Raw genomic sequence first — 23,980 nt, forward strand, 5'->3', positions numbered from 1 at the left:
CCTTGATTTGGCTAGTACTAAGTGGAGAGATAACTTGTGGCTTTTGAGTGTGGACACTAATTGGGACAAGTCTTATGAGGTTTGCCAATTGATGTCTTTTCCTCTAAGTATCATAAGAAAGATATTACTCGTAAACCAGTTTTGATCTATGATTATGTCTTCTACATGTATGGTCTTGTCATTTTCGCATAAATTCCAACGACTTTTCGGAGTGTCTCCTATGGGATTAATTGTCCCTTGTGAAGTGAGTTTTTGGGGTTTAAGTTTTTTTTTGTTACATTTTGTCTCGGATTTGGTGCTATGATAAGTGGAAGGACGAGTTTTCCCAACAATGAGAGTTCGATTTTCATGCAATACAAATAAACATCTATGGCACTTGAACCACTCGTGTTGTTGGGTTGTCTCTCGTGATTCATCTGTGCTTCCTGAATTTATTTGATGATCGATGAAAAATTTTCATAGGATCGAATTAACCATCTACAAGTGAATAAAGGATACAAAGTCTAGACACATCTCCTATCTTTTTTAGAACGTTGAGTCTCTATAATGCCGAGTCGATTGCTTTGACATTAGATATGAATGAACCACAAGGATTTGTTTCGAGATTTATCATGGTATGTTTGGCAGAATCCTACAATTTAGATTTATCATAGCTAAATATTTAACCATTTTTTTTTCTTCTTTTCAACTTTCCAACAGTAGGACAGTTGGCCAGTTTAGTAGTTATTTGATTATGGATGTCAATTTAGGATGTCAACATACAATGAAAATATTGAGAAAGTTGGAGCTTATTATTATTATTTTTTAAAAGAAATACATTAATATGAATATGCACTTGATCTCGATTAATAAATACGTAAATATGATAAATATATATATTAATATATTAATTGAGAAATAAAAAAATTAAAGAAGATTTATTTAGTAATAATAAAATAAAATAAAATTTATTTAAATATAGATAAAATATAATAAAAGACTAAATATATAGGAGAATATATATATATATATATATATATATATATATATATATATATTCTCATGGTCATACTAAATTTCCATATGATCAAATCAATCACATGTATAATTAATCAGATTATAAAATCATGATACCTAACCATGAGAATATATATATATATATGAAAGTACAAGTAACAGTCCATATAAATGATCTTATTAATTTAAAAACGAAAGATAAAATTTTTTACACTCTTTCAATTTTAAATTATAGTGATAAAAGATCATTCATTCCTTGCTAATATCTTTATCAATTTATCCCCAATCAATATAAAAAAAATAAATTATTGATAATTATTAATCTTAATCAGTTGAATAACATATGAGAAAGATAGATACCCGACTAATGAAATTTGAAGACGGGATGAATCGGAGACCATCCAAGGCGTCGTGTCCATCTCCATCGGCATGGTGGGCCGGACGCAACATCAACTCCACTTGGGTCCAATCATGCAGCTTCCCCCACCAAATCAATCACCACATCCACGCAGCAACTTCCACCAATCCAGATCGTACACGTCACTCACCTCCCTCCCTCTCCCCCTCTCCCGGAACGCGTTTCAATTTAGAGCAGCGTCGTGCCCCCACGGACTGGATCTGCTAGTTAGGTGCCTGTAACTTACCAATGAAGTCGTGAGATCGAAAGTTGTCAGTTATACATAGGGATAAAATTCTGATTTGCTGTGTCAAAAATTCCTTCGACCCCGTCACCTTTCTTGCCCAGTATTAATCATGATTTACTCCTCTGAAATCTTGTGGGACCAGGGCCAGAGGTCGCTAGGGTAACGATTCTACTTTTTACCAATTTAGAACCGCATCGATCCCTCAAATAAATGTAATGATTATCGTATAAGATATTGTCATCAATAAAGTCTGGAGTTCGAATCTTACAAACATATTCGCCTTTTCCACCAATTTAGAGCCACGTCCCTTCTTTGACCGTCCTCCCGTCGGTTCCCTTTCCTTCGACGATCGATGTCGTTGATGCTCGTCAACTGCTCCGCTTGCCGTACGCCGCTCCAGCTTCCTCCAGGGGCCAAATCCATCCGATGCGCTATCTGCCAGTCCGTCACCACCGTGGCGCCCACCACCGCACACGCACCCGTACCCTCTCCCGGCGCTGGCACGCCCTGGGGCGCTCCGCCGTCTCCTCACGGCGGGAAGAGAGCCGTCATCTGCGGGATCTCTTACCGCTTCTCGCGTCACGAGCTCAAGGGATGCATCAACGACGCCAAGTGCATGCGCCACCTCCTAATCAACCGATTCCACTTCCCGGAGGCTTCCATCATCTTGCTTACAGGTTAATCCTCCTCTAGATCTCCTCAGATCGAATTCCTTATCTGCCCTTACCTCCTATATATATCGACACTGATTATTGTTTTGTTGGATATAACAATTGGTCATCTCGTTGAATTGGTAGATCATGGTTGAACCGTGCCCCGTTTTGGTTGCCTGCCTTTGAAATTTATTTAATTTTTTTACATAAAACTAGTTTTTTTTTATAAAACCAGTCGCTTTTCATAAAACCAGTTGATTTTCATGACATTTGACCAATTTTTATAAATCCAATGCCTGATTTTCATAAGATCAGCCGATATTATAAAATTGGCCAGTCTAACTTTTTTTCATAAGTTTATTTTTATATATAATTCATGAACTAACCCGACCAAGAGAAGAATTTGGTTCCAGTTTGTACTGGTCCAATCGGAGGTCTGGTCCTTTTTTTAGAACTATGCTAAAGAATGCAGCAATTGCTGAAGCTTATATGTCCCACCAATTTAGCTTTAGTAAAATGTGAATTGTCAAGATTGCATTAAAGTAAATAACTGCTGACTTTTAATATATGCTAAAGATTCCTGACAAAAGGATGACCTTGATATTGTGGCTCTTAGGTTCAATTGATCTCTAGTTGTTTGAGTTTACAAGGTATTTTCAACAATACTCATACCCATGTTAGAAAGACACTTAACACTCTTAACACCAATATTGAGTTGGACATTGATGCCTCCTTTTACTACGTGTTATTGTGTTACGACTAAAGGTAATGAGCTGTCTGACATGCCCATATGAGATACTTTGTAATACAATCTATACATAGTATAGTTTATTTTGGCCACATCCATTCGACTTATTGGGGGTTATTATCCTTCCGCACTTTCGTTATCTAGGTGTATATTTTTCTTCGGTTGCTATATACATGTATTTCTTGCCTTTCATAATTTAGCATTATGATAATGATGCTTTTCCCATGATGCTGTTGTTCAAGTTAACACAAGCTATATATATGAAACTTTTCTTTCACTCCTCTCTTGACCATCAGAAGATATATTATTATTTTTGTTTATATTATATGTTGGTAATGCATCTCTTCTCAATCAGTTTTTATCTTGCAGTAGTCGGAATCTTCTTTTTTACATTCTGTACCATCTTTTAGTTAGCTTGTTTTAAGATAGTTGATTGAATTTCAGAAGAAGAAACTGATCCATATAAGATACCAACAAAGTACAATATAAGGATGGCTCTTTATTGGCTTGTCCAAGGCTGCCAACCAGGGGATTCTCTGGTGTTCCACTATTCTGGTCACGGTGCACAACAAAGGAGCTATCACTCAGATGAGATTGATGGCTTTGATGAAACCTTGTGCCCTTTGGACTTCGAAACACAAGGAATGATCATAGATGATGAAATTAATGCTACTATTGTGAGACCACTTCCTCATGGGGTTAAGCTTCATGCCATCATAGATGCATGCCACAGCGGCACTGTATTAGATTTACCTTTCCTTTGCAGAATGAATAGGTAATTGACCATGTTCTGTTTGTTCATTTTTTATTTCCATTCATAAACATGCTTATCTTTTCTATTTTTAAATGTTTATTTATTATTTTTTCTCTACATTATATGTATGCTCTTTTGAATGAATTATGTGTGATAATCAATTCATGACTTTTATTGCAGTCAGGGACTCCATTTTTAACAGTTTAAATTGGAGCTAATTAACAATTATCTGTGTTTTTAAAGAACTTGAAGGACCAAGATTTCATTAGTTATTTCAAACTAATCGTAGGTTGATTGTGACTGCTTAAGAATGACCTTGACATCATAGTCTGTAAATTTGTGACCTCTGTATGTTCATTTTAAGTTTCTTTGATAAAGATGCTTTGTATGCTCTCTAAAGGTTTTCAAAAATACATGTAGATGATATGCGCCATGTGGTCAAGTTATGCATATCACATGCATGGGCATATCTGTATCTACATTAGGACCTGCGTTTCAGCTTTCATTTGCAGTGCAAGGGCCTTGAAAAAGCAACTAGTAGTTCAAATCAGGAGAGCCAATCAGCATTATGAAACCCACTAATAACAGAAAAAGGAAAATGATTACTCCGATTTGCAAGTGCAAGCTTGACAAAGAAACTTCTTGTAAAGCCACATAATTGGACCCTCCTTGTATCTTGCATTTGCACTGTAAGGGAAGTACTTGTATATGTGCAACTGACAGTTCTAATCAGGAGAACTAATTGACCTTATGAGATCCGCTAATGACAGAAAAAGGAGAATGATTAGTAGGATTTGATGTAATTATATCTAATTTAAAATAGCAATGGTTACTCTGATTTTTCTTTCTCTCCTCATGGTGTTACACTTTAGAAACAAATATCATAAAGAGATGACAATTGAGATCTCTAATATATCACCTGACTATCATCCTATGGCAAACTCATAGCACAGTCTACATTTTGAAGAATACATTTCATTTCAGTCTTCTGCATGCGTTTCTTCAAGTCATGGAAATTCCAAAGTTAATATCCTATTACAAATTGCAAGACTTATTATTTGGTTGTTCCGGATTTGTCTTTTTTCCATTTCTTTGAGCCAAGTTGGCGCTGTCAAGACAAGGTATATAGCTCAAGAAAATAAGAAGACTGCTAATAACCATGTTCAACTTCAATTACTACTTCAAAAGAAAGACAAAAAGCATTAAAAAGACTATATATATATATATATATATATATAAATACATTAATTATATTGGAAATAATATATAATATATATGTTAAAAAATATATTTGCATATACTAATATAGCATATATCAAATTAATTAATCTAGAACAAAACTAACATCTATCACTTATCATTTAGGGCTTTAAACTATTCAAAATACAATTTGATATATGAAATTGGATTGGTTTTGCTATTTTAGAAGACTGAGCTAACTAATCTAGTTGACTAAGTTACCAAGTGCCAGCTGAGCTTAGCAATCTAGTAAACTAGAATCCTACTTCAGTTGATTGAGTATTGAAACGTTCAACACTTTAATTTTAAAAATGCATAAAAAATTCTATAGAAATTGAAAATTCATGAAAATTTGCTTGCATGCATAACTAAGTATCCTAAACTAGAAAAATAATTTTCATGCAAAGTCATTATAATTTAATTTAGCATTTTGACACAGATCTCACATAGTCCAAAATGATCAATTAATTAGTGTTCAAACTAGGTATTGTATGGTCATCTAAGTGTCAATTGTCTCTCCCTATTATTTTGATGACATGTTTCTCATTAAATTCATATGTTAGGGTCATGGATGGGCAATTGTATTATTTTTATGATCTTAATAATAGTTAGTGCTAAAAATTGCCTTAAACATGTTATGTATCTACATTATTGTGGCTTAAGATAACATGTTTTCTTGCGTATAGACATAATCATGAAACAGTCAAGTATCATATTAATTATAATTTCCCATTTCATGCTTACAAGTAGACATTTACTATAATATTTAGGATGAATATCAACCCTAGTTGATGTGCTAGCTTATTAGTGGTGAACTAACCTTTCTTCCCCATTAATTGGCACACCTCAACACAATCTAGAGTGGGATAAGTTAAGTCTAAACTATTAGTTTGTTTCTCTACATGGTGATGCTATTTTAAGGTTTACTAACACAATGTTAATTTCAATTTGAATTATTTATTAGTTTCATATGGATACAAAATTCTCACTTTTAAAATTTAATTTAATGCAAATAAAGTTGGCTCTTCAGATATGCTTGTTAGTGGCGATAAACCATTTTGCAGTAACTGTGACATTAAGTCCATGCCATACAGGAGGCGAGACACATCATGCAATCTATAGCAGGTGTTGGATTGATCAAGTTAGGTTTAGATTATTGATTGTACATATGATATAGTGGCTTCTCTGCAAATGTCTCTTGAATTGTTTTACCAGGTTATGTTTGATGATGTATGTAATTGCGAGGCTTTATGGCTGAAATTTGTTTACTTTTCACTCATGTTTTATTCTGTTTTGCTATGGAATGTAGAATAAATTTATAAAATAGAATTACTGTTCTCACTGGCTTGTGTCTTTGTACTCTGAATTTTGTCATGCCATGGTGGGTGCCATGTAATATTTATATGACTTCCTGTTCATACTGGATGTTGCTTGCTTATTATTTTACTTAAGCAGTTAAATATGACTTGATTTGTTTGAACTTGCTGCATTTTTTTTGCTGATTGAAATCATATTTCTTGATGTAGGAGTGGACAATATATGTGGGAAGACCATCGCCCGCGATCTGGTGTTTGGAAAGGGACAAGTGGAGGAGAAGCCATTTCGTTTAGTGGTTGCGATGACAACCAAACCTCTGCTGATACCTCGGTAACCTCTACAGATTCTTTCCATTTCAAATATCCACAAGGTGGAATTTGTTTTATGTTCATTTATTTTTGCTAAATTTGGATTTAACCATCAGCCAGGAAGAATGTTTTATATACAATTTAATAGTCGTAGGGTTGTAAACTCTCGTGAAGAATATTGGAACATGAAGGGTCAAATTTCTGAATTTTATGGAGTATTTGGTTAAAAATTAAAGTAGCTTTAGATTGGAGTTACTTGCAAGAACTTGGGAAGGACTTCAGAAACTAATGGCTTTTAATTTAACTTATTTGATTGTTGATTATCACATAGAAATGACAATATTGTGTCAATTCATGCTTTGCTCTTCATCTGCCCCACGAGTTGATGCAGTTGGTTCATGCAAGGGTATTGCTACCAATAGGTCTGGGTCGATTCCTAGCGGGTGCGAAATGCTCCACTGGTTACCTCAACCCCTCCTCATGCACTGTTGTTGCGGGACAAAGCATCCCTTGATTTATCTCCCTTTCAGACAATAGGGTGCCACCTTGGAAAGGTGACAATTTCACCTTTTGCTACCAATGCTTTGCTCTTCATAATAGAAAATGTGCCTTAACGAGGTCTGCATTGTCAGAAACCCCCACAAGGCCACAAAAGAACTCAAGTTTACGTTGGATCTTCACAATAAAAATGAATAGTGATACCTGTGCATAGCGCGGGTTGTAGTTGAAAAGCTAGTTGACCTTCTGTCATGCTCTGCCTATAGCCATTGCAAGCCAGTCATGCTCCTCAATGAAGTGGAACTCATCATTGAAAAAGTCTTGAGTTAGCGTGGCTTGCCATGTTCTCCACTAGTTGCTGTTTGGGGCTCTTCAAATAGGCACATCTCTTGTAGTCTCTCTTGCCAGGATACCAGGCATGATGGTCGACAATGTGAACTCTAGCGGGTTTCTTCATCATCCTCGATCCTATGAAAGCTTTTAGTTTGTTGACATTTACTGAGGAAAACAAATGTTAGGCTTCAAGAAAAGAATGAAGAGCCGGTGACATTCAGTGACTCATCTTGGAGGCCATTGGCAAGGCAAGACATTGAGGCTGTAGAGGAGGGTAGCTTCTGGCAAGGGGATGATGAAGTTGTTTAGGAGGTAGTAGATGCTGAACATCTCTATTTAGAGTAGGGTAGCACACAAGGAGGGGATGTGATGGCAGTGCTGTTGAGGAGGTGAGAGTTGAGCATCCCGATGGAAGGGTTTGTGGTGTCCTTGACTGGCTCACAGTAGTGGAAGCTGAGCCAAGTGCAACCACAATGGACAAGGGCCATGAAGTTGCTGATGACACAGCATTACTTTGCATGGCAGATAACTGATATCCACGAGGAAGTCATTGGCAGAGAACTTCACGGAGTTCTTTAAAGAGCATGGTTTAAGCCACTAGTCACGCAAAGGAAAACCCATGTCTTCAACCCAAAATCATGAGTTTTAATATATTTCTATAATTGTTATCGAACAAGACATTACTGTAAACACTACATAGGTTGTAGCACTGTTTTGATGTGAACATTGTTGAGGATAAGTTTATGATTCTCTTTCATGGGTCTTGGTATGGAATTTCTAAAACTGAGGACCTTGCTTGTATGTTTCTCAAGGAGAGGGTTCTAGTTGGGGGCATTTTCCCTAAATATTTCAATCGTTTGGATGCAATGTTCTAACTAAGCAAAATCGTCACTAAAGGTTGGCTACAGAAGTTATTTCTGTGTTTTGACCTTGAATCTCATTGCAACCCAGCTCGTCAAACATGCAATTGACATAATTGTTTTCTGATTTGTTATCAGTTTACTGAAGAGATCCAGTTAATTCTGTGCAGGCTCTCTCAAGAATCACCTCAACTGGTGCAATGACCTTCTGTTTTATCCAAGCCATTGAACGTGAGCATGGATCCACTTATGGAAGCATACTAAATGCAATGCGAACTGCCATACGAAATGCTGGAGATACAATGAGCGGAGGTGCTGTAACATCAATCCTCGCTATGCTGCTGTCTGGAGGCAGCTTAGGTGGTGGTCTGCGACAGGTAAATTAGACATCACCTTCTTCCACTTCTCCCTTTTTATTATCAAACTTTTCAAGAGTTAAATTTCAATATATTGCCAAAATAGTTAAGCTTCTACACCATGTTGGCTTTTACCCAGCTGATGATACCTAATTAATATGGTTCAATAAGTCTTCCATGATAAAAGACTGGTGTTCTTATTATTTTTGGACAAGTCCTTTTTTTAAGCAAAAACAAGATCATCTTCAGAAACCCCCTACAAAAAATAAAACCATACAGAAAGTATATCAATTGAACCTCCTAAATCTCTTTTGGTCAAAACATTATCATGCATTTACTTTGGTCTATTACGAAGATTCATGGGTATAAACTAGCGACCTTCTTTAACGGTTTTCGGCTGCTGGTACTCTCGGTTCATGTGACCTTAATTCTACAAGATACAGAGAGTGCTGAAATCTTACCAGTAACTTTATTTTTCCTATGTTTTCTTCTTCCAGTAATTAGAATGTATTGATCTTAATAGCTCACATAGCTCTTGAGGGATGGCATTTTCTAGAAAAAAGGGAAACATTACAATAACACCTTCCTCTCCTTCGTGCAGGAGCCACAGCTGACTGCCTGTGAGCCATTTGATGTTTATACAAAACCCTTCTCTCTATGATACAAAGAAGTTGTTTCTCCACTTGATGTAGATCCTATCGCCGAGCACATTCTGCGTCATGGCTGATTCACCGTATATTTAATGCCATACTGACAAATTCTGACTCGAGATTGAAGAAATTTTTCTGAGTGATTCATTCATATTCTTGTGGAATTAATTTCAATTTAGCCCTATGAATCTGGAAAATGACAGAGTAAGTGAAGAACGCCATTTGTTCATTACTATTCTGTATTTCAGGTTTGTCTATAGATTCATGTTCTGATGACAAACATGTTTGCTTTACATAAAACTATTTGCTGTGTGTCTTTCTGTATAGGAGGTGAAAGAATGTTGTATTTCTACGAAGTGTAATTTGTTGGGACCCTAGCTCCATTGAATCTATCTCCATTGATTTCTCTGTAATTCTTTCTATTCTCAAGTATCTGGTTATTGTTTTGTATATTAATGTTTTGATTATTTGTAAATTGCAATTGTTGATGCCATTGTCATTATCGTTGGACAGCTTATTCTACATCGAGATAAAGCCCGATCGAAGGACTATTGTTGTTTGATTCAACTAATATTCTAGCACTATCACTGCCACTCGTACTAAAGTGGTGTTCATATAGAATCTAGCAAGAATGGAAGTCTTGCTCATAGCCACTCTATTTTTAAGCATCCATTCTTAAATTCATCAACATGGCCAACCAAACCATTGAACTCGTCGCATATGTTGATTGATGCTTGGGGATTGAACACATTGCTTGTTATCTTCCTCATGGCGGGACTAGGGATGACAATGGGACAGGAGCGAGGATGGGATGGGCTTGTGATTCTCATCCCCGTCCCCATCTTCAGTTTTGTCTAATTTGGAAATCCTCATCTCGATTCCACGGGAATTAAATTTCTATCCCGTCCTTATTCCCACTTTAAATGTCTATTGACTTGGCTAAAAAGGTTTTCATTTTTCAACACTTTTTCATAAAATATTAATAAAAAATCTAATGACATATAAATACTAATATTAATTAAATAATACATATATAATAACATTAATAATCCATGGTTTAATAAATGGAAAAGATCAAACTCCATTATTATTATTATTATCAAGGCGGGTTCGGGGATGAGGATAATATCCTTATACCCATCCTCGTTCAACTGCGAGGATTCGAAAATTCCATGAACCCTAATCTATACTTGAAAAAACTCCCCAAACTAGCTTTTGTTTCAAGTTTACTCCATGGGGCTCTGAACCTGTGAGGAAAATTGTTATCCCTACGTGTGACTGAATTTCTCCAGTCCATGAGGGCTCAGGCCACTTCATACTTAGCGATTTCTACTCGGATAACCAAACATCATTGTGAGGAAATAAGACACCCTCTAAATCATTGAAGCCAAACATGATAGGGAGTGTAGTTCGAGTCAACCGCTTATTCTCGACAACCATGCTTTCCCCTGGCAATGAGCTTTCCAGGCTCGATTAGAATCTTCATTTGTTGCTCCTTCGACCATCCCATTAAAAATACCTCATGTAGAGAGATTAACTTGTGGTTGCTCCTCTGTAAGGTCGTGGAGTCAACGTCGAGCGAGAACCCCATCTTCTCTCCAAAGCCCGTCCTCTCAAAGAATATGGGTTCAAGCCATGAGGAGTCGACTAAGTCACTCGATTAGAAGTTCCTGACTTTAGGAGTAATTGTAGTTGGGGATATTCCGCATTAAGGCCCTTCCAATCTTAGGTGGTATGGCTATATACTCCATATGATAAGCACATTATCACTTTGATGGCAGAATCTGGGGTTCCCCGCCATACCCAAATGGACACTTTGACACTTTTGATGGTTGTCACAAATTTGCAACACCCATTCTTTGGACATCATTGCTCTTGGCATCTCTCCCACAGTCATAGTTCTTGGATAACGAAGTCGGGGCGATTCATATTGCATTCGTTTGATTTTAGCCACTTAGGGATTGGCTACCCCTGAGATGTACCTTTCCCTTGATGCAATCCACTCCTTAAAGCTTTCAATTCTTGTCAATTGCTGAACTTCTTCTACATGGATATACTTCTCAGTCGCACTACAAGAAAAATTGAGCGTGAAAAACTCATGGGATACCTCTTTACTATGGATCTAAAAAACTCCCCTTCCTTCAATCTATACGAAAATGCACCGACTAGTATTTCTAGTATAGCGGAAGGTACCTCTAGAGCTATTTTATTGAATCTCTGAATGTATGTTCTTAGAGCCTCTGTTGAACGCCGCTCCGAATTAAACAAACTAAGGGATGTTTGGTGATATTTCTTACAACGGGCAAAGTGATGAGAAAAATAGAGCACAACTCCTGAAATAAACTTAGAGAATGGGAACTGAGGGTATTAAACCATTATTATGCTGGACCGACCAAAGTAGTCACAAAAATTAGACATTTAATGGCATTGGAATATTAATGCAATAAAGAGATTGATCCTGTCCGAAAATTGTAGAGACGGAAAGCTGGGATGTGACTGTTACGTCGATTGGATGTAGACCACACTCAAATTTGCAAGCACGAGAAACGTTAGTGCCGAACAAGGGAAGGTGGAACAACAGTAGCAGAAGCATAAAAAAGTGAATAATGCGTACTTGCGCCAGTGTACGACCCCTCTTTATATAATGCCCTGGTAGGCAATGTGCACATTTTTTGAGGCATGAGCACGTTCTCCCATTGGTCGCGGATACATTCCCCAATTGGTCCAGGACATATGGTTATAGACACGTTCTCCAATTGATCGTGGGCACGCCCTCCGATTTGTCCGTCGTACGATCTGCTTGTAGACCATGCCACATGTCGGCGATGCCATCTCCCAAAAGTATATCCACATACACGTCAGCTTTCCCGCCAATCGGCAGAGCAGGATAGCCGCTCAGTTGAGTATTCCTCTATTTGGCTGCTCTTCCTTGCAACGATGATTCTAGATAGTATGTTCATGTCCGACTGAAATAGCGATCTGGTCATCTACACACGCCTTCGCTTGACTCATCCCATTGCCAGTCGGGAGACTCATGCCCGATCGGCCCTTAATGTAGGGCTCCACTCAGCTACCATTTAGTGAGCTCGTTGGTCCTTTGCCATTGACCTCCTTGACTTTACATTGACCTCTTTGACTTTGAACTCCATGTAGATTGCTCTATTTATCCTTTGACCCGTACTTAGTGGGCCCCCTTTATCACTGCATTAAAGACATTCTTGATTTGGTAAAGATGCTCCTCTGGTCAATAAAGCCATCATATTCTCCAACATGTAGAGAACAAAAATGAGGAGCTAATTCTTCCACTAGAATATCCTCCATGAACAGAGTTGACTTCCTTCTAGATTTGATTCGAGAAGATCTCTCCTTGTCAGGTTTCTCTTAGAATGACTGGGGCATTGAGGATGAGAGGCTACTAGGGGGATTTCGTTCGTTGTGAATCATTCCCTTCCCCTAGTGGTAGTCACTGACCTTCTTCAATAGTACGACAATTTGGATTATTGTAATTGAGTACTTGCATGTGGTCGAGCACTCCTCATAGCCTCCATATCGTAATAAGAGAATTATCCTATCCAAAGTTAACACACAATTAGAGGCTGCCAGTCTTGCCCCGGCATGCCCTCTCCAATACTTAAGTGAGATTTGAGAGAATAGAAGTGCATTAGCATGAATGATGTTGGGGTTGAAAGGTTACAAATATAGTCTCATATTGAAAACACATGGGAAAGATCATGAGTTTATAAGAGAAAAGATATCTCCATTGACATGAGGCCTTTCGGGTAGAGCTCAAGAGCAAAACCATGAGGTCTTAGGCCCAAAATGGACAATATCATACCATTGTGAAAATATCTAAATTCTTTTCAATCCTACAATTGATATCAGAGTCCGGACTGCCAGAAGATTTAACCGCCGACTGTGCACAAGAGCTATGGTTTGATTGAGTCATGTGGGTACAATATTGATCTCGAACAAAGAAAGTTGAGGTTACTATGTTTAGATCAAGAGGACTAGACACCAGACAGGAAGTCCTAGTAGGTCGGATGGACTGAGGGGCAGGAAGACCTGGTGGGTCGAGGATCGAACGTGGGAAGCCTGTGGTCTTTTGTTTGAGGGGAGATTTTTATAAGAAAAAATATATCTCCATTGACATGACTTAGGTGGTGTTTGGTAAATCTGAAAACTTATGTCTGAAATCTGAATACTAAATTTTAAGTGGTGGAACACTTATAGACCTGAAAATAAAAAGTTAAATAAATCAAATAAGAGGCTCTGAAATTTAAGTAACTAATTTGAAACATATTTGATAAATAACTTAAATTAATATCTTAAAAATGTTTAAAAGACTATTATACCCTTATATATTACTATCTCTATAATAAATTTAATTTATTTAATTATATACTAATATAGCATAAATATAATCGTATAAATTAAATATTACATAAAATCGGTAAGTTTATATATTTTATTATTATTATAAATGTAGATGTAATATATATATATATATATATATATATATATATATAATCGTGTTTATACTACCTATAAACTATAAACTAGGGTCAAAAAGTTTCTATATATCCGTAACATTATATATATGTATTATTTATTTGGTTTGAAAACTTCCTACCTGCTTATACAGGTTTGAAAACTTCATAAATCGTGCTTATATTGATAAATCGTGCTTATAAATAAATAGTTCGCAACCCATAGTGTTATTGAATTCAGAAATGTTCACAAAACATAATAATATTTAGATAGTGTTCACAAAACATAATAATATTTAAAATCGCATATTAAATAATTGATTTCCTATTTCTTCACGCAAATTAATCATATATGCTTGATCAGTTTGTCTCGAGGACTCCATCATTGATGTCCATCGTTGTTGATTATCTGCAGTCGTAATTTCATCTTCAAATTGTTCAAAAAACGAGTCTGTTGTGCAATTTGTTCTAATAAAATTATGTATTGCTGCACAAGCAATAACAATATCCCTTTGAGTTCGAAAGTGATATGGAGTCATCTTATCCAATATAGGAAAGCGAGCTTTCAATACGCCAAATGTACGCTCGATAACATTTCTTAATTTTGCATGTGCATGATTGAATAATTCCTCTTTAGTTCGAGCTCTACCACCTCGTTGGAAATCTCCAAGCCAATAACGTACATTTCGATGGGGCGACATAAATCCTCGAATATGACAATATGCAGCATCACATAAATAATATTCATATACAATTTCAAATAAATTGTAAACATAGAAGTTTAAAATAATTAATAATAATAACAACAGCAATAATAATGTACCTGGACCCGGAAAGGGAAAGTTTGACCTTGGATTACGCATTGTTTCGGTTAAGACTTTAGAATCATGTGCCACTCCTTCCCATCCCGCCCAAATGAATGTAAATAACATATCAAAATTGCATATAGCCAGTACATTCTGATAACATTTTCCTTTTCCCCTTCCTCTATATCGAACTTGTTCATTTATTGGAACAATGGCATGTACTAGAGTTCCATCTAAGGCACCTATAGCACCCTAAATAAATGTTATAATAAATTATTTATATCATGAAATGAGAAAGAAATAGTTACAATATGTTTAATTGAATATTAAATATTTACCTTAAACACTTCTCGAAGACGTTTATGCCTTGTATCATGAGATATTTGATTACCTTGAGTAGGAACAATAATTTCCTTAGAGAATTTCAGCATAGCTTTTAGAACTTCATGAAAGTAGAAGTTGATTGTTTGCGTTGAATGGCAAAATCTTCGTTTGACAAATCGTACTCGCAAATTATGGCTTAAAGTAATTAAAAACATAGACATCTTCTCTTCCACCGATATATAACGACTATCTTTTAACCATTCATTTTCTCTAAAAATAGAGCAAATCTTTATAAAAGCTTCTTTCTTCATCCTCAACATTTCTTGGCAATGAGCTGGATTTCCTTCAATAATTTCTTTAACATAACTAGCTCCATCAAGTAAAGAAATAGCATCAGGCCTTTGACCCCTTCGTCTTCTTCTCATAAGTAAAATTAGACGAAGGATAGTGATGACCTTTTTCCTTTTATTACCAGTCAACATATTAAATAACTTTGAATCACAAAATAGCCTGTAAAACCAAATTTTAAAAGAATTATAAAGGGTATAACACAATATACTTAAATCACAAATATATAAAAACCAATTACGAACCAAACAAAATGATGTTTCAAAATTAAAAGTTTAAACAAAATAACATTCATAACATAATCATAATAAAGTCAAGTCCTTTCCTACCATAATTCTATATCAAGCCCATCTTCTTTCCTACCATTATAAGCCATTGTTTTTTAGCTTCATCACTTTTCTTCCTAAGATGCATCCAAAATTCTCTATATGTCTTACTTTCACAAAATATTGTCCCAGCAACAAAATATAAAGGATCGCTCTCATCCAACATATCATCAAGAACTTTGGAACATTCTTCTACGCTTGCCTCATCTGAATCATTTAAATTCTTAAGAGTTTCTAAAATATGTTCGTCAATATATTCAGATTTGTTTGACTTTCGGCGTTTAGACTTTGAATGTTTTATGCTAGGACTATGAGATATCTCTCTTTCCAAATCAACATCGACCTCAACCTCAGCATCAACATCAATAGTAATGTTACTATTTGGAATAGTTGGTGGCATTTCTTCCATTGAGGGACCCCATGCATCTTTCCCCGTAGCTGTAATACCATCAAATAGTGACTTCATTTCATCTGCAAATTGTAGGCCGGCATATCGAAATTGTTTTGCGTCTGGATAGATCTATAAAAAATATACAAAAGTGAGTGAATATAATATATATATATATATATATATATATATAACACTATTAAATTAATTAAAAATCTTATAACTTACCTTAGTATAGTCATCCCACTCTTCAGAAGTCCAGCTAACAGTATTGCTAATGGGATCGTATCCATTCCCAGTTTTATTAACTATTCTTTCCCAGATGTTGTACTTTCTTTTCAGGTAATCCAGTTGATTTTTCAACTATTTTTGAGTAAGATCAAGTCCCTTTTTTTCTTTCATAAGATTACCAATTCGATCCCATGAACGTTTCTTAAAACTACTTCCACTCCTATTTCCACTAGTGCTTTCTTCAATACACGCATCTAAAAATGTTTTCAGAATTTCTGGATCTTTCCAATTAGCTCTTTTATCAACCATTTTATTTGTATTACTTGCCTAAAAAATAATAACATTTGGCAACGTAAGTAAATAAAATCGGTAAGTTTATATATATGTTTATTATTATTATTATTATGATTATTATTATTATTATATAAATGTAGATGTAATATATATATATATATATATATATATATATATATATATATATATATATATATAATCGTACTTATACTACCTATAAACTAGGGTTCAAAAAAGTTTCTATATTTTGAAAACTTCCTACTTGCTTTTATATTATGCATAATATTAGGGTTTGAAAACTTCTTATTCAATAATATATATATGGATTAGGTTTGAAAACTTCCTAAATCGTGGTTATATTATGTATTTGGGTTGAAAACTTCCTAAATAATATTAAATCGTGATAATATGCATAATATTAGGGGTTAAAAACTTTTTATATACTAGGTTGAAAATACATTAAACTAATCAAACAAGAAATGAAATATGAAATAAGAAATCATAAGAAACAAGAAAAGAAAGAAGATACCTGAGATGAAGACATGAGAAGATGAACAGCTAGGTAAAGCTGAGAGAGAGAGTTGAAGAAGAAGCGGCGAAATAGCTAGGTAAAGCTGAGAGAGAGAGAGAGTTGAAGAAGCGGCGGCTAAATGGTGAAGAAAAACCTAAATTCTAATATATATATATGAATGTAATTTTATTAATTATACAAGGGTATATAAGTCTTTATAAGTTTAATTTTAACTTACCGTGTTAAGATAGAAAAAAATAAGCTAAATATTTTAGCTTATTTTTTTGGTCTGAGCGTGTTAAGTTTTTTAGCTAATAAGCTGTTTTAAAATAGGTTATCAAATGAACTTTTTTATAAAAAGTCCTTATTATATTAATTTAAGCGATAAGCTGCATTACCAAACACCACCTTAGCTTAATATCTTTAGCTTAATCTGTATGTGTCCTTTATTCGAACAGTTTTTTCTTTGCCAAATTGCCTGAAGCTTATGCGGTTTTCAATCCAATCGTAGATGTTATGTCTGTTATACCTCTTTTCTTTTTTTTTATTAGCCTTTAAAATCTTTTAGGTAGAGTCAAATAGTAAAATCATAAGGACTTAGGTCTAAAGTGGATAATATTATATCATTAGGAAGATATCTAAATTCTTTTCGATCCTACAAATAAGAAAATTGATAAAAAAGAACTCTTCTAATTACCTATTCCATTTTATAATTTCCCTTCAACAACGATCATTAATCACCCATCATAATTACACGTTCGTTTAATAACGGTCTCGCAATCTCCTCTCTCAGTAACGCTTCATTATCAACGAGTATTAATGTTCATCGTCACTGGCTGTTTTTATTGCATCTGGCCTCCTTCTATAACTTCACACCTCTTTTTCTGAACCCCTATTTCTAATGTTGTGCGCCATAAGTCTCTGAGCCCAATTCCCCAGCACTGGACTTTGAACCTGAGTACCATTCGACTTCCCCCAAGCACCTGATTCTAAGGTTGAGCACTATAAGGCTCTAGGTCCAATTCTCGAGCCCTTTTGATTCAGAGTCCGACTCTTGAGTGCATCTTGAGTTCAATTCTCGAGTGCTTTCTGGTTCTAAGTCGAGCTTCAGCACTTCCCGAGGCCCAAGTACTGAGCCCACATCCTGTAATTTTTTATTATATATCATTGGCACTTTTTTAAAAAAATTATCGACCAAATATATATTGGATTTTTTTAAACAAGTTTACCGAACATTTGTTTTTTTTTAAAAAAAAATAACGACTACTATTTTATAGGCAAATAATATTTACCAACTATGGCTAATAGGTCAAGCCATGGTGAAATTTTTTTTAACTGGTAATATGGATTATTGACAAAAAAAAAAGAGATTACTAATTATTTTTATTGGTTGATAATCCTTTATTTTTTGTTGTGAGAAATAATTGAGAAGAGTGATGACCTGATCAACAATACACATTTAGTTGAGTAATAGAGTGGAGGTCATTGATAAAATATTAGGAAGGACGAGTCAAAATTAATTGGGAAGATATGCTACTAAATTGTTGATTTGGCACACTCATACATCAATTAATGGTTTTTAGAGGATGAGATATTAATGTGATTTTTGTTGATATTAATGGTTTTGTTTTTATTTTTTTAGTTGACAACAAATATCTAACTTATGCTAATTAATCTTAAGAGTGACATCCTACAAAAGTTTTCAATTGGCCACTAGGGTAAATCATAAAGCACGTGAAACGGACGCCCATCAGCTCAGCATTCTTAGGTTAACCACTCATTAAGGAAAATTATCCGTTAATTTACCAAGACTGGACTCGATCGTTATATATCTAAGAAATTGAGAAGACGCCCTACATATTAATGGTTTTAGTGTCTTTACTAGTTACTTATGTATTACATTTTCTAAAATATTCACCCTCTATCTTCCTTTGCTTCTCTGATGACAAAATTAGGGCAACTAAGAAATCATAGCTAATGTGGAGGTACTTAAGGGTTAATATAAAATCCACGTAGAATAAACTCAGACTCGATCAGTTCGAATCTCGATTAACCCGATTTTAAGATACCTTGGATATTGAGCCCGAGTGGGTGATGCCCAAGCCAAAGTGGGTGGAGTCTAAACCTGAGTGGTGGCACTCTCGAGTGCCAGAGTCTGAGTGGGGACGATCTAGAATACTAAAGCATCCTGGACACCATATCGCTTGAGCATAGTAACATCCCAACACCGTAGCATCTCAAGCGATTGGGTGACTCTTTCAAGTGCTCAAGCCCAAGTGGGGTGATTCTCTTGAGCAATGTAACACTCCTGAATACCCAAGCTCCCGAGTGCAAATGTGCAATGTAACTCATCCCTCTATTTCAGACTAAAATATTTTGGCACCGACTACGAGAAATCTGAGCTGAGATGTAGAGATGGTATACATTTGAAAAAGTCATGGAAGAAAGTTGACCTGCTGCTGAAGAAAGCAGTCATGTCACAAGCCTAAAATTAGTCGCCCTTCCTTTTTGATATACTCGGTCGCCCATGGAATACTTTTCATCCCTACCTTACCGCATTTGAGAAGGATCTCATGGGTCAAGTTATTTACTTCAATTTTTTTTCTATTTTCTCTCACACATATATCCTGAAATGCTTTAATAACCTAAATATTCCTTTATAAGTATTCCTCTCATGAGAATTGTTAGTCTGCGTAAAGCTCTCTGGGAGGTCACCTTCAAATAGAATTTTACTCTATCAGGGACATAATTGGCCATTGATAGTTCCCTCTATCTGGGATAGAGGCATCAATGAATTTTCCTTTATCAAGGACAGAGTTGGCCATTGACAATTTCCTCTATCTGGGATACTGACGTCCATCGAAATTTTTTTCTGTTAGGGACAAAGTCAGCCATGGACAATTATCTTTGTCTAGGATAAAGGCATCCATTGAATTTTTTCCTTTGTTAGGGAGAGAGTCGACCATCGACAATTTTCTCTGTTTGGGATAGAGGCATCCATCAAAATTTTCTTTGTGAGAGAAAGAGTTGACCATCGATAATTCTCTCTGCCTAGGACATAGGTGTCCATCAAACTTTCCTTCGTTAGGAATAGAGTCGTCCATCGACAATTGTCTTTGTTTGGGACGGAGACATCCATTGAATTTTTCCTCAGGGATGGAAATGTCCATCAAAATTTTCTCTGTCAAGGCCATCAACAATTCCCTTTGTCTCGGAGAGAGTCATCCATGGGGTTTTCCTCTATCAGGGATAGAGTCAGCCATCAACAATTCCCTTTATCTGAGATAGAGGAGTTCATTGAATTTTTTTCTCTGTTACGGACAGAGTTGACCATCAACAATTGTAATTCCCTATGTTAGTCATATTTATATTTACTATCAACAGTGGAACTTCTCTAATCCGGCCGACTTGCTATGCCTTTCAAACTTAATTGTGAAAAATTCAAAAAAGGGCTAAGTCTTTCAAAATTCAGAAAATTCCTCTATGTAACGCAGAGTCGCTCTGAATTTTCCTTCGTTAAGCACGGGGTAGGCTCCAACATAAACTCCTATGTCTGGATAGAGCCGCCTCTAATGTGGTTGCTTGCTATTTCCTCTGCATTGGGCAGAGTCATCATTTTTAGGTTCTAATCTCTCTTGCACTATACCATGATGTTATTATAGAAATCCTGCTTACAAAAGAGAAAGTTGTTGGTACATATTGCACTAATAATCTAGTTTTAATATATGACAAATAGGTTAAAGTTAGATGTGATGTTTATCTAATTGTTTTACCGAGTGTGCAAGAATTGACGAGTTTAAAGGATCGGACACTAGGTTGAAATCCAGATAGGTCCGTGGGATTGAATAGCTGGTGCGAAGTCCAGATAGGTTGACGGACCGACCAAATATCTGGCAAGAAGTCTAGATAGGTCGACGGGCTAATAGGATATCAGGCAAGAAGTCCGGATAAGTTAGCGGGCAAATCGGATATCTGGCAGGAAGCTCAGTTGGGTCTACAGACCGGACAACTTGCAAATTACTAAGAAAAGGTAAGTCATTGGAGGAGAGTGACTCAGTGAGGATGCATCCCATTTGAGGGGACAGTAGGAGTCGGTCTAATTTAGGTCCATTTCGAAAAGTTAAATTGAGACTTTGATTAGATTCTGGTCTCGGAAAGATAGGATCTAACTCATAAATCTTTATAAAATATTCATTAATATATTTTTCTAACTCTATGTTGTAGAGAAAAATGTAGATCTTTGAATTCTGCACATGTAGCAACTGACAGAGCTTGATTTCGAGCTTGGAGTCAAAAGTTATGACCTTCGGAAGATTGCATTGTCGGATCAAGAGTTAGAGGCGCCTTCAAGCAGTGGAAGATGCCTTGAGCTTGCTTTGAAGGAGCCTTCTAGTGGATAAAACTTGCAGTTTGCAGATTTTATCATCATCGAAGATAGGGGATAATATTTGCTTGTGGAGGCATCTTGGAGGAGATTGAAGGCGTTTTCCACAGCCTATATAAGCCCTACTTGTGTATAATTCAAGACACAACACATATACAATCTTCTACGCGTTCGATTGAGGTTCCGACTACTCCGACCTACTGCTGTGACTCTGCTATGATGCTATTGTGCTCGACTACTACTGAGGAATGAACCGACACCAAGCCTAAGCTGACAATCTTCGAAGGTGTTGGGTAACGAACTATAATTTGTGAACTTAATTACTTGCAATAGGACAAGTGTAGGGTGTTACACTTGTTCCTTTTTTTTTGTATACTCGATTCCCTTTTCCGGAGGTATCAGAAAAAGTATTTTAGTGGATTACCCATCGATAGGTCCTCGGGACCTGAGTCTTGGAGTAGGAGTCGCCAAAGACTCTGAACCAAGTAAAACCGAACGCGTGTTCTTTTACTTGCTTTTCTATTTCGGTCTTTTCTTGTAGTTTTCCACTGCATACTTTCAATCTTAAAAACGAAAAAGACCAGTTTCTCAAAATCATGTAATTCACCCCCTCTCATTTGTGTATCGATCTAACAAGACCAGTTTGCCAGATATCCGGTCAGTCCGTCGACTTATCTGGACTTCATGCCAGCTATCCGATCAACCCGTTGACCTAGCTGGACTTCTTACCAGATATCCGGTCAGCCCGTCGACCTATCTGGTCTTCGTATCAGCTATCCATTATTCCATTTTGTCCGTCAACTTAGCTGAATTTCTCGCCAGATATCCGGTCAACCCGTCGACATATCTGGACTTCATACCTACTATTTGGTCGACCCGTTGACCTAGCTGGGTTTCCTGCCAAATATCCGATCGGCCCGTCGATCTATCTGGATTTCATACTACACACTTAATCATGCGGTTATATCACAACAGAACCTAACTTAACTTACTTGTCAATTATCAAAACCTGAGTTAGACCGTTAGTGCAAAACTATACCAAAAATCTCCCATTTTTTGATGCAATGACAATCTGGATTAAGTTAGAAAAAAAATGCTAAAATGGACCCAACAAAAATACAAAAAAAAAACTACCTCAATCCCGAACTCGGGTGGGTAGCGGATGTCAAACTTCTCAATCTCAAACACGAGTGGCTTGCAACCCCTAGTACTTCACAAGCCCGAGTAGGTTGTGGGTGCTGCACTTCCCAAGCCCCGAGTGGCTTGCGAGCGGATTGCAGGGATGTAGACTTGAGGTGGATCAAGCCCGAGTGGGAGCAACTAGAAGCTCAGTCAGTGATCCTCAAGATATGGTCGCTATCTAACCTGTTTCACGTTATCAGGATGGGCCCACATGGTCCCACGTCGACCTAGTCCAATCCATTGACTCGCTGACCCACCAACTTACCATCTCGCCGACTCGCCAACCCACCAGGTTTCATTTGTATTTTTCTATTTTTTTGAATATGAATTGTAGCTTTTCTTTCCAACTCTACTTTAAGGTGCTCTACCTTGGCAGCTAGCTAGTTTCTATTGCTTTGCTCCTCCGCTCCTAGTGTTTCAACCACATGGACCTTGGCATCAATAATCTCATCGTCGTTGACTGGACAATTGTCTAGTTAGTTGGACTACTTCCACTTTCGACTAGACTTGAGAAGTATACTCGTGATGTGGAGATAAGCAAAAGTCCACATGGTGGGTCCTTGACTCGGTCAACATAGAGTCCATATAGGAGATTCCTTGACTCAATCAGTATAGAATCCATGTAGAACAAACTTAGACTCGGTCAATACAAATCTTGATTAACATGATTTCAAAATATCATGGGTACTAAGTCCAAGTGGGTGATGCCTGACTTTGAATGGGTGGCGCTTGAGCCTGAGTGGGTCACGCTCCTGAGTGCTTGAGTCCAAGTGGGGATAGTTGCGAGCACTAAATCATCCTGGACACCATAACGCTTGAGCACAATAACATCCCAGCACTTTAGCATCCCGAGCCCGAATGGGTGATGCTTCCGAGTGCCCAAGCCCAAGTGGGGTGACGTTCTCGAGCACTGTAGCATTCCTGAATGCCCAAGCTCTTGACCCCTGAGTGGGTGATACTTCTGATTACCTAAGTGCCCAAGCGTAAGTGGTGATAGTCCCGAACGCTATAGCATCTCAAACACTATATCTGTGTTATTTTGTCTGCCTGGGTATGGGAGCAGCATGAAGGCATCAAACAACATCAGAATATGCATTTCAATTATAGAAAAGACACCTATTAGAGAAGGATGCACATTATATAGCATTGCCTGAGGTTATAATAGCACCAATTATAAAAACTGATATTCATCATTTGATAATTCTAAAAAAGAAAAAGAAAAAAAAAAAGAATGAGCCATTTGGGTATTTAAAAAATATTTTAAAATGCCCAATCCAACTTATTCCATTCCTACATTCTTAAAAACCACGAATAATATTGGAAAGGAAGAAGACAAGCTCGAG

The 23,980-nt window shown here is 36.5% G+C and overlaps 2 protein-coding genes across 2 annotated transcripts; one reads left to right on the forward strand and one right to left on the reverse strand.

Annotated features, from left to right (window-relative positions):
- Nucleotides 1-1,902: 1,902 nt before the first annotated feature.
- Nucleotides 1,903-9,806, forward strand: LOC122024996 (metacaspase-1-like). Its single transcript, XM_042583748.1, has 5 exons — nucleotides 1,903-2,317; nucleotides 3,486-3,816; nucleotides 6,561-6,681; nucleotides 8,521-8,727; nucleotides 9,308-9,806. Exons 1-5 carry the CDS (start codon nucleotides 1,993-1,995, stop codon nucleotides 9,365-9,367), a joined length of 1,044 nt encoding a protein of 347 aa, XP_042439682.1. The 5' UTR covers nucleotides 1,903-1,992; the 3' UTR covers nucleotides 9,368-9,806.
- Nucleotides 9,807-15,187: 5,381 nt separating this feature from the next.
- LOC122023339 lies at nucleotides 15,188-16,520 on the reverse strand. The gene is made up of 3 exons (XM_042581392.1): nucleotides 16,446-16,520; nucleotides 16,264-16,398; nucleotides 15,188-16,167 (listed from the first exon to the last, which is right to left on the reverse strand). Exons 1-3 carry the CDS (start codon nucleotides 16,518-16,520, stop codon nucleotides 15,658-15,660), a joined length of 720 nt encoding a protein of 239 aa, XP_042437326.1. The 3' UTR covers nucleotides 15,188-15,657.
- Nucleotides 16,521-23,980: the final 7,460 nt, after the last annotated feature.

This window comes from Zingiber officinale, chromosome 9B (genome assembly GCF_018446385.1).
Source record: "Zingiber officinale cultivar Zhangliang chromosome 9B, Zo_v1.1, whole genome shotgun sequence".
Classification (NCBI taxonomy): domain Eukaryota; kingdom Viridiplantae; phylum Streptophyta; class Magnoliopsida; order Zingiberales; family Zingiberaceae; genus Zingiber; species Zingiber officinale.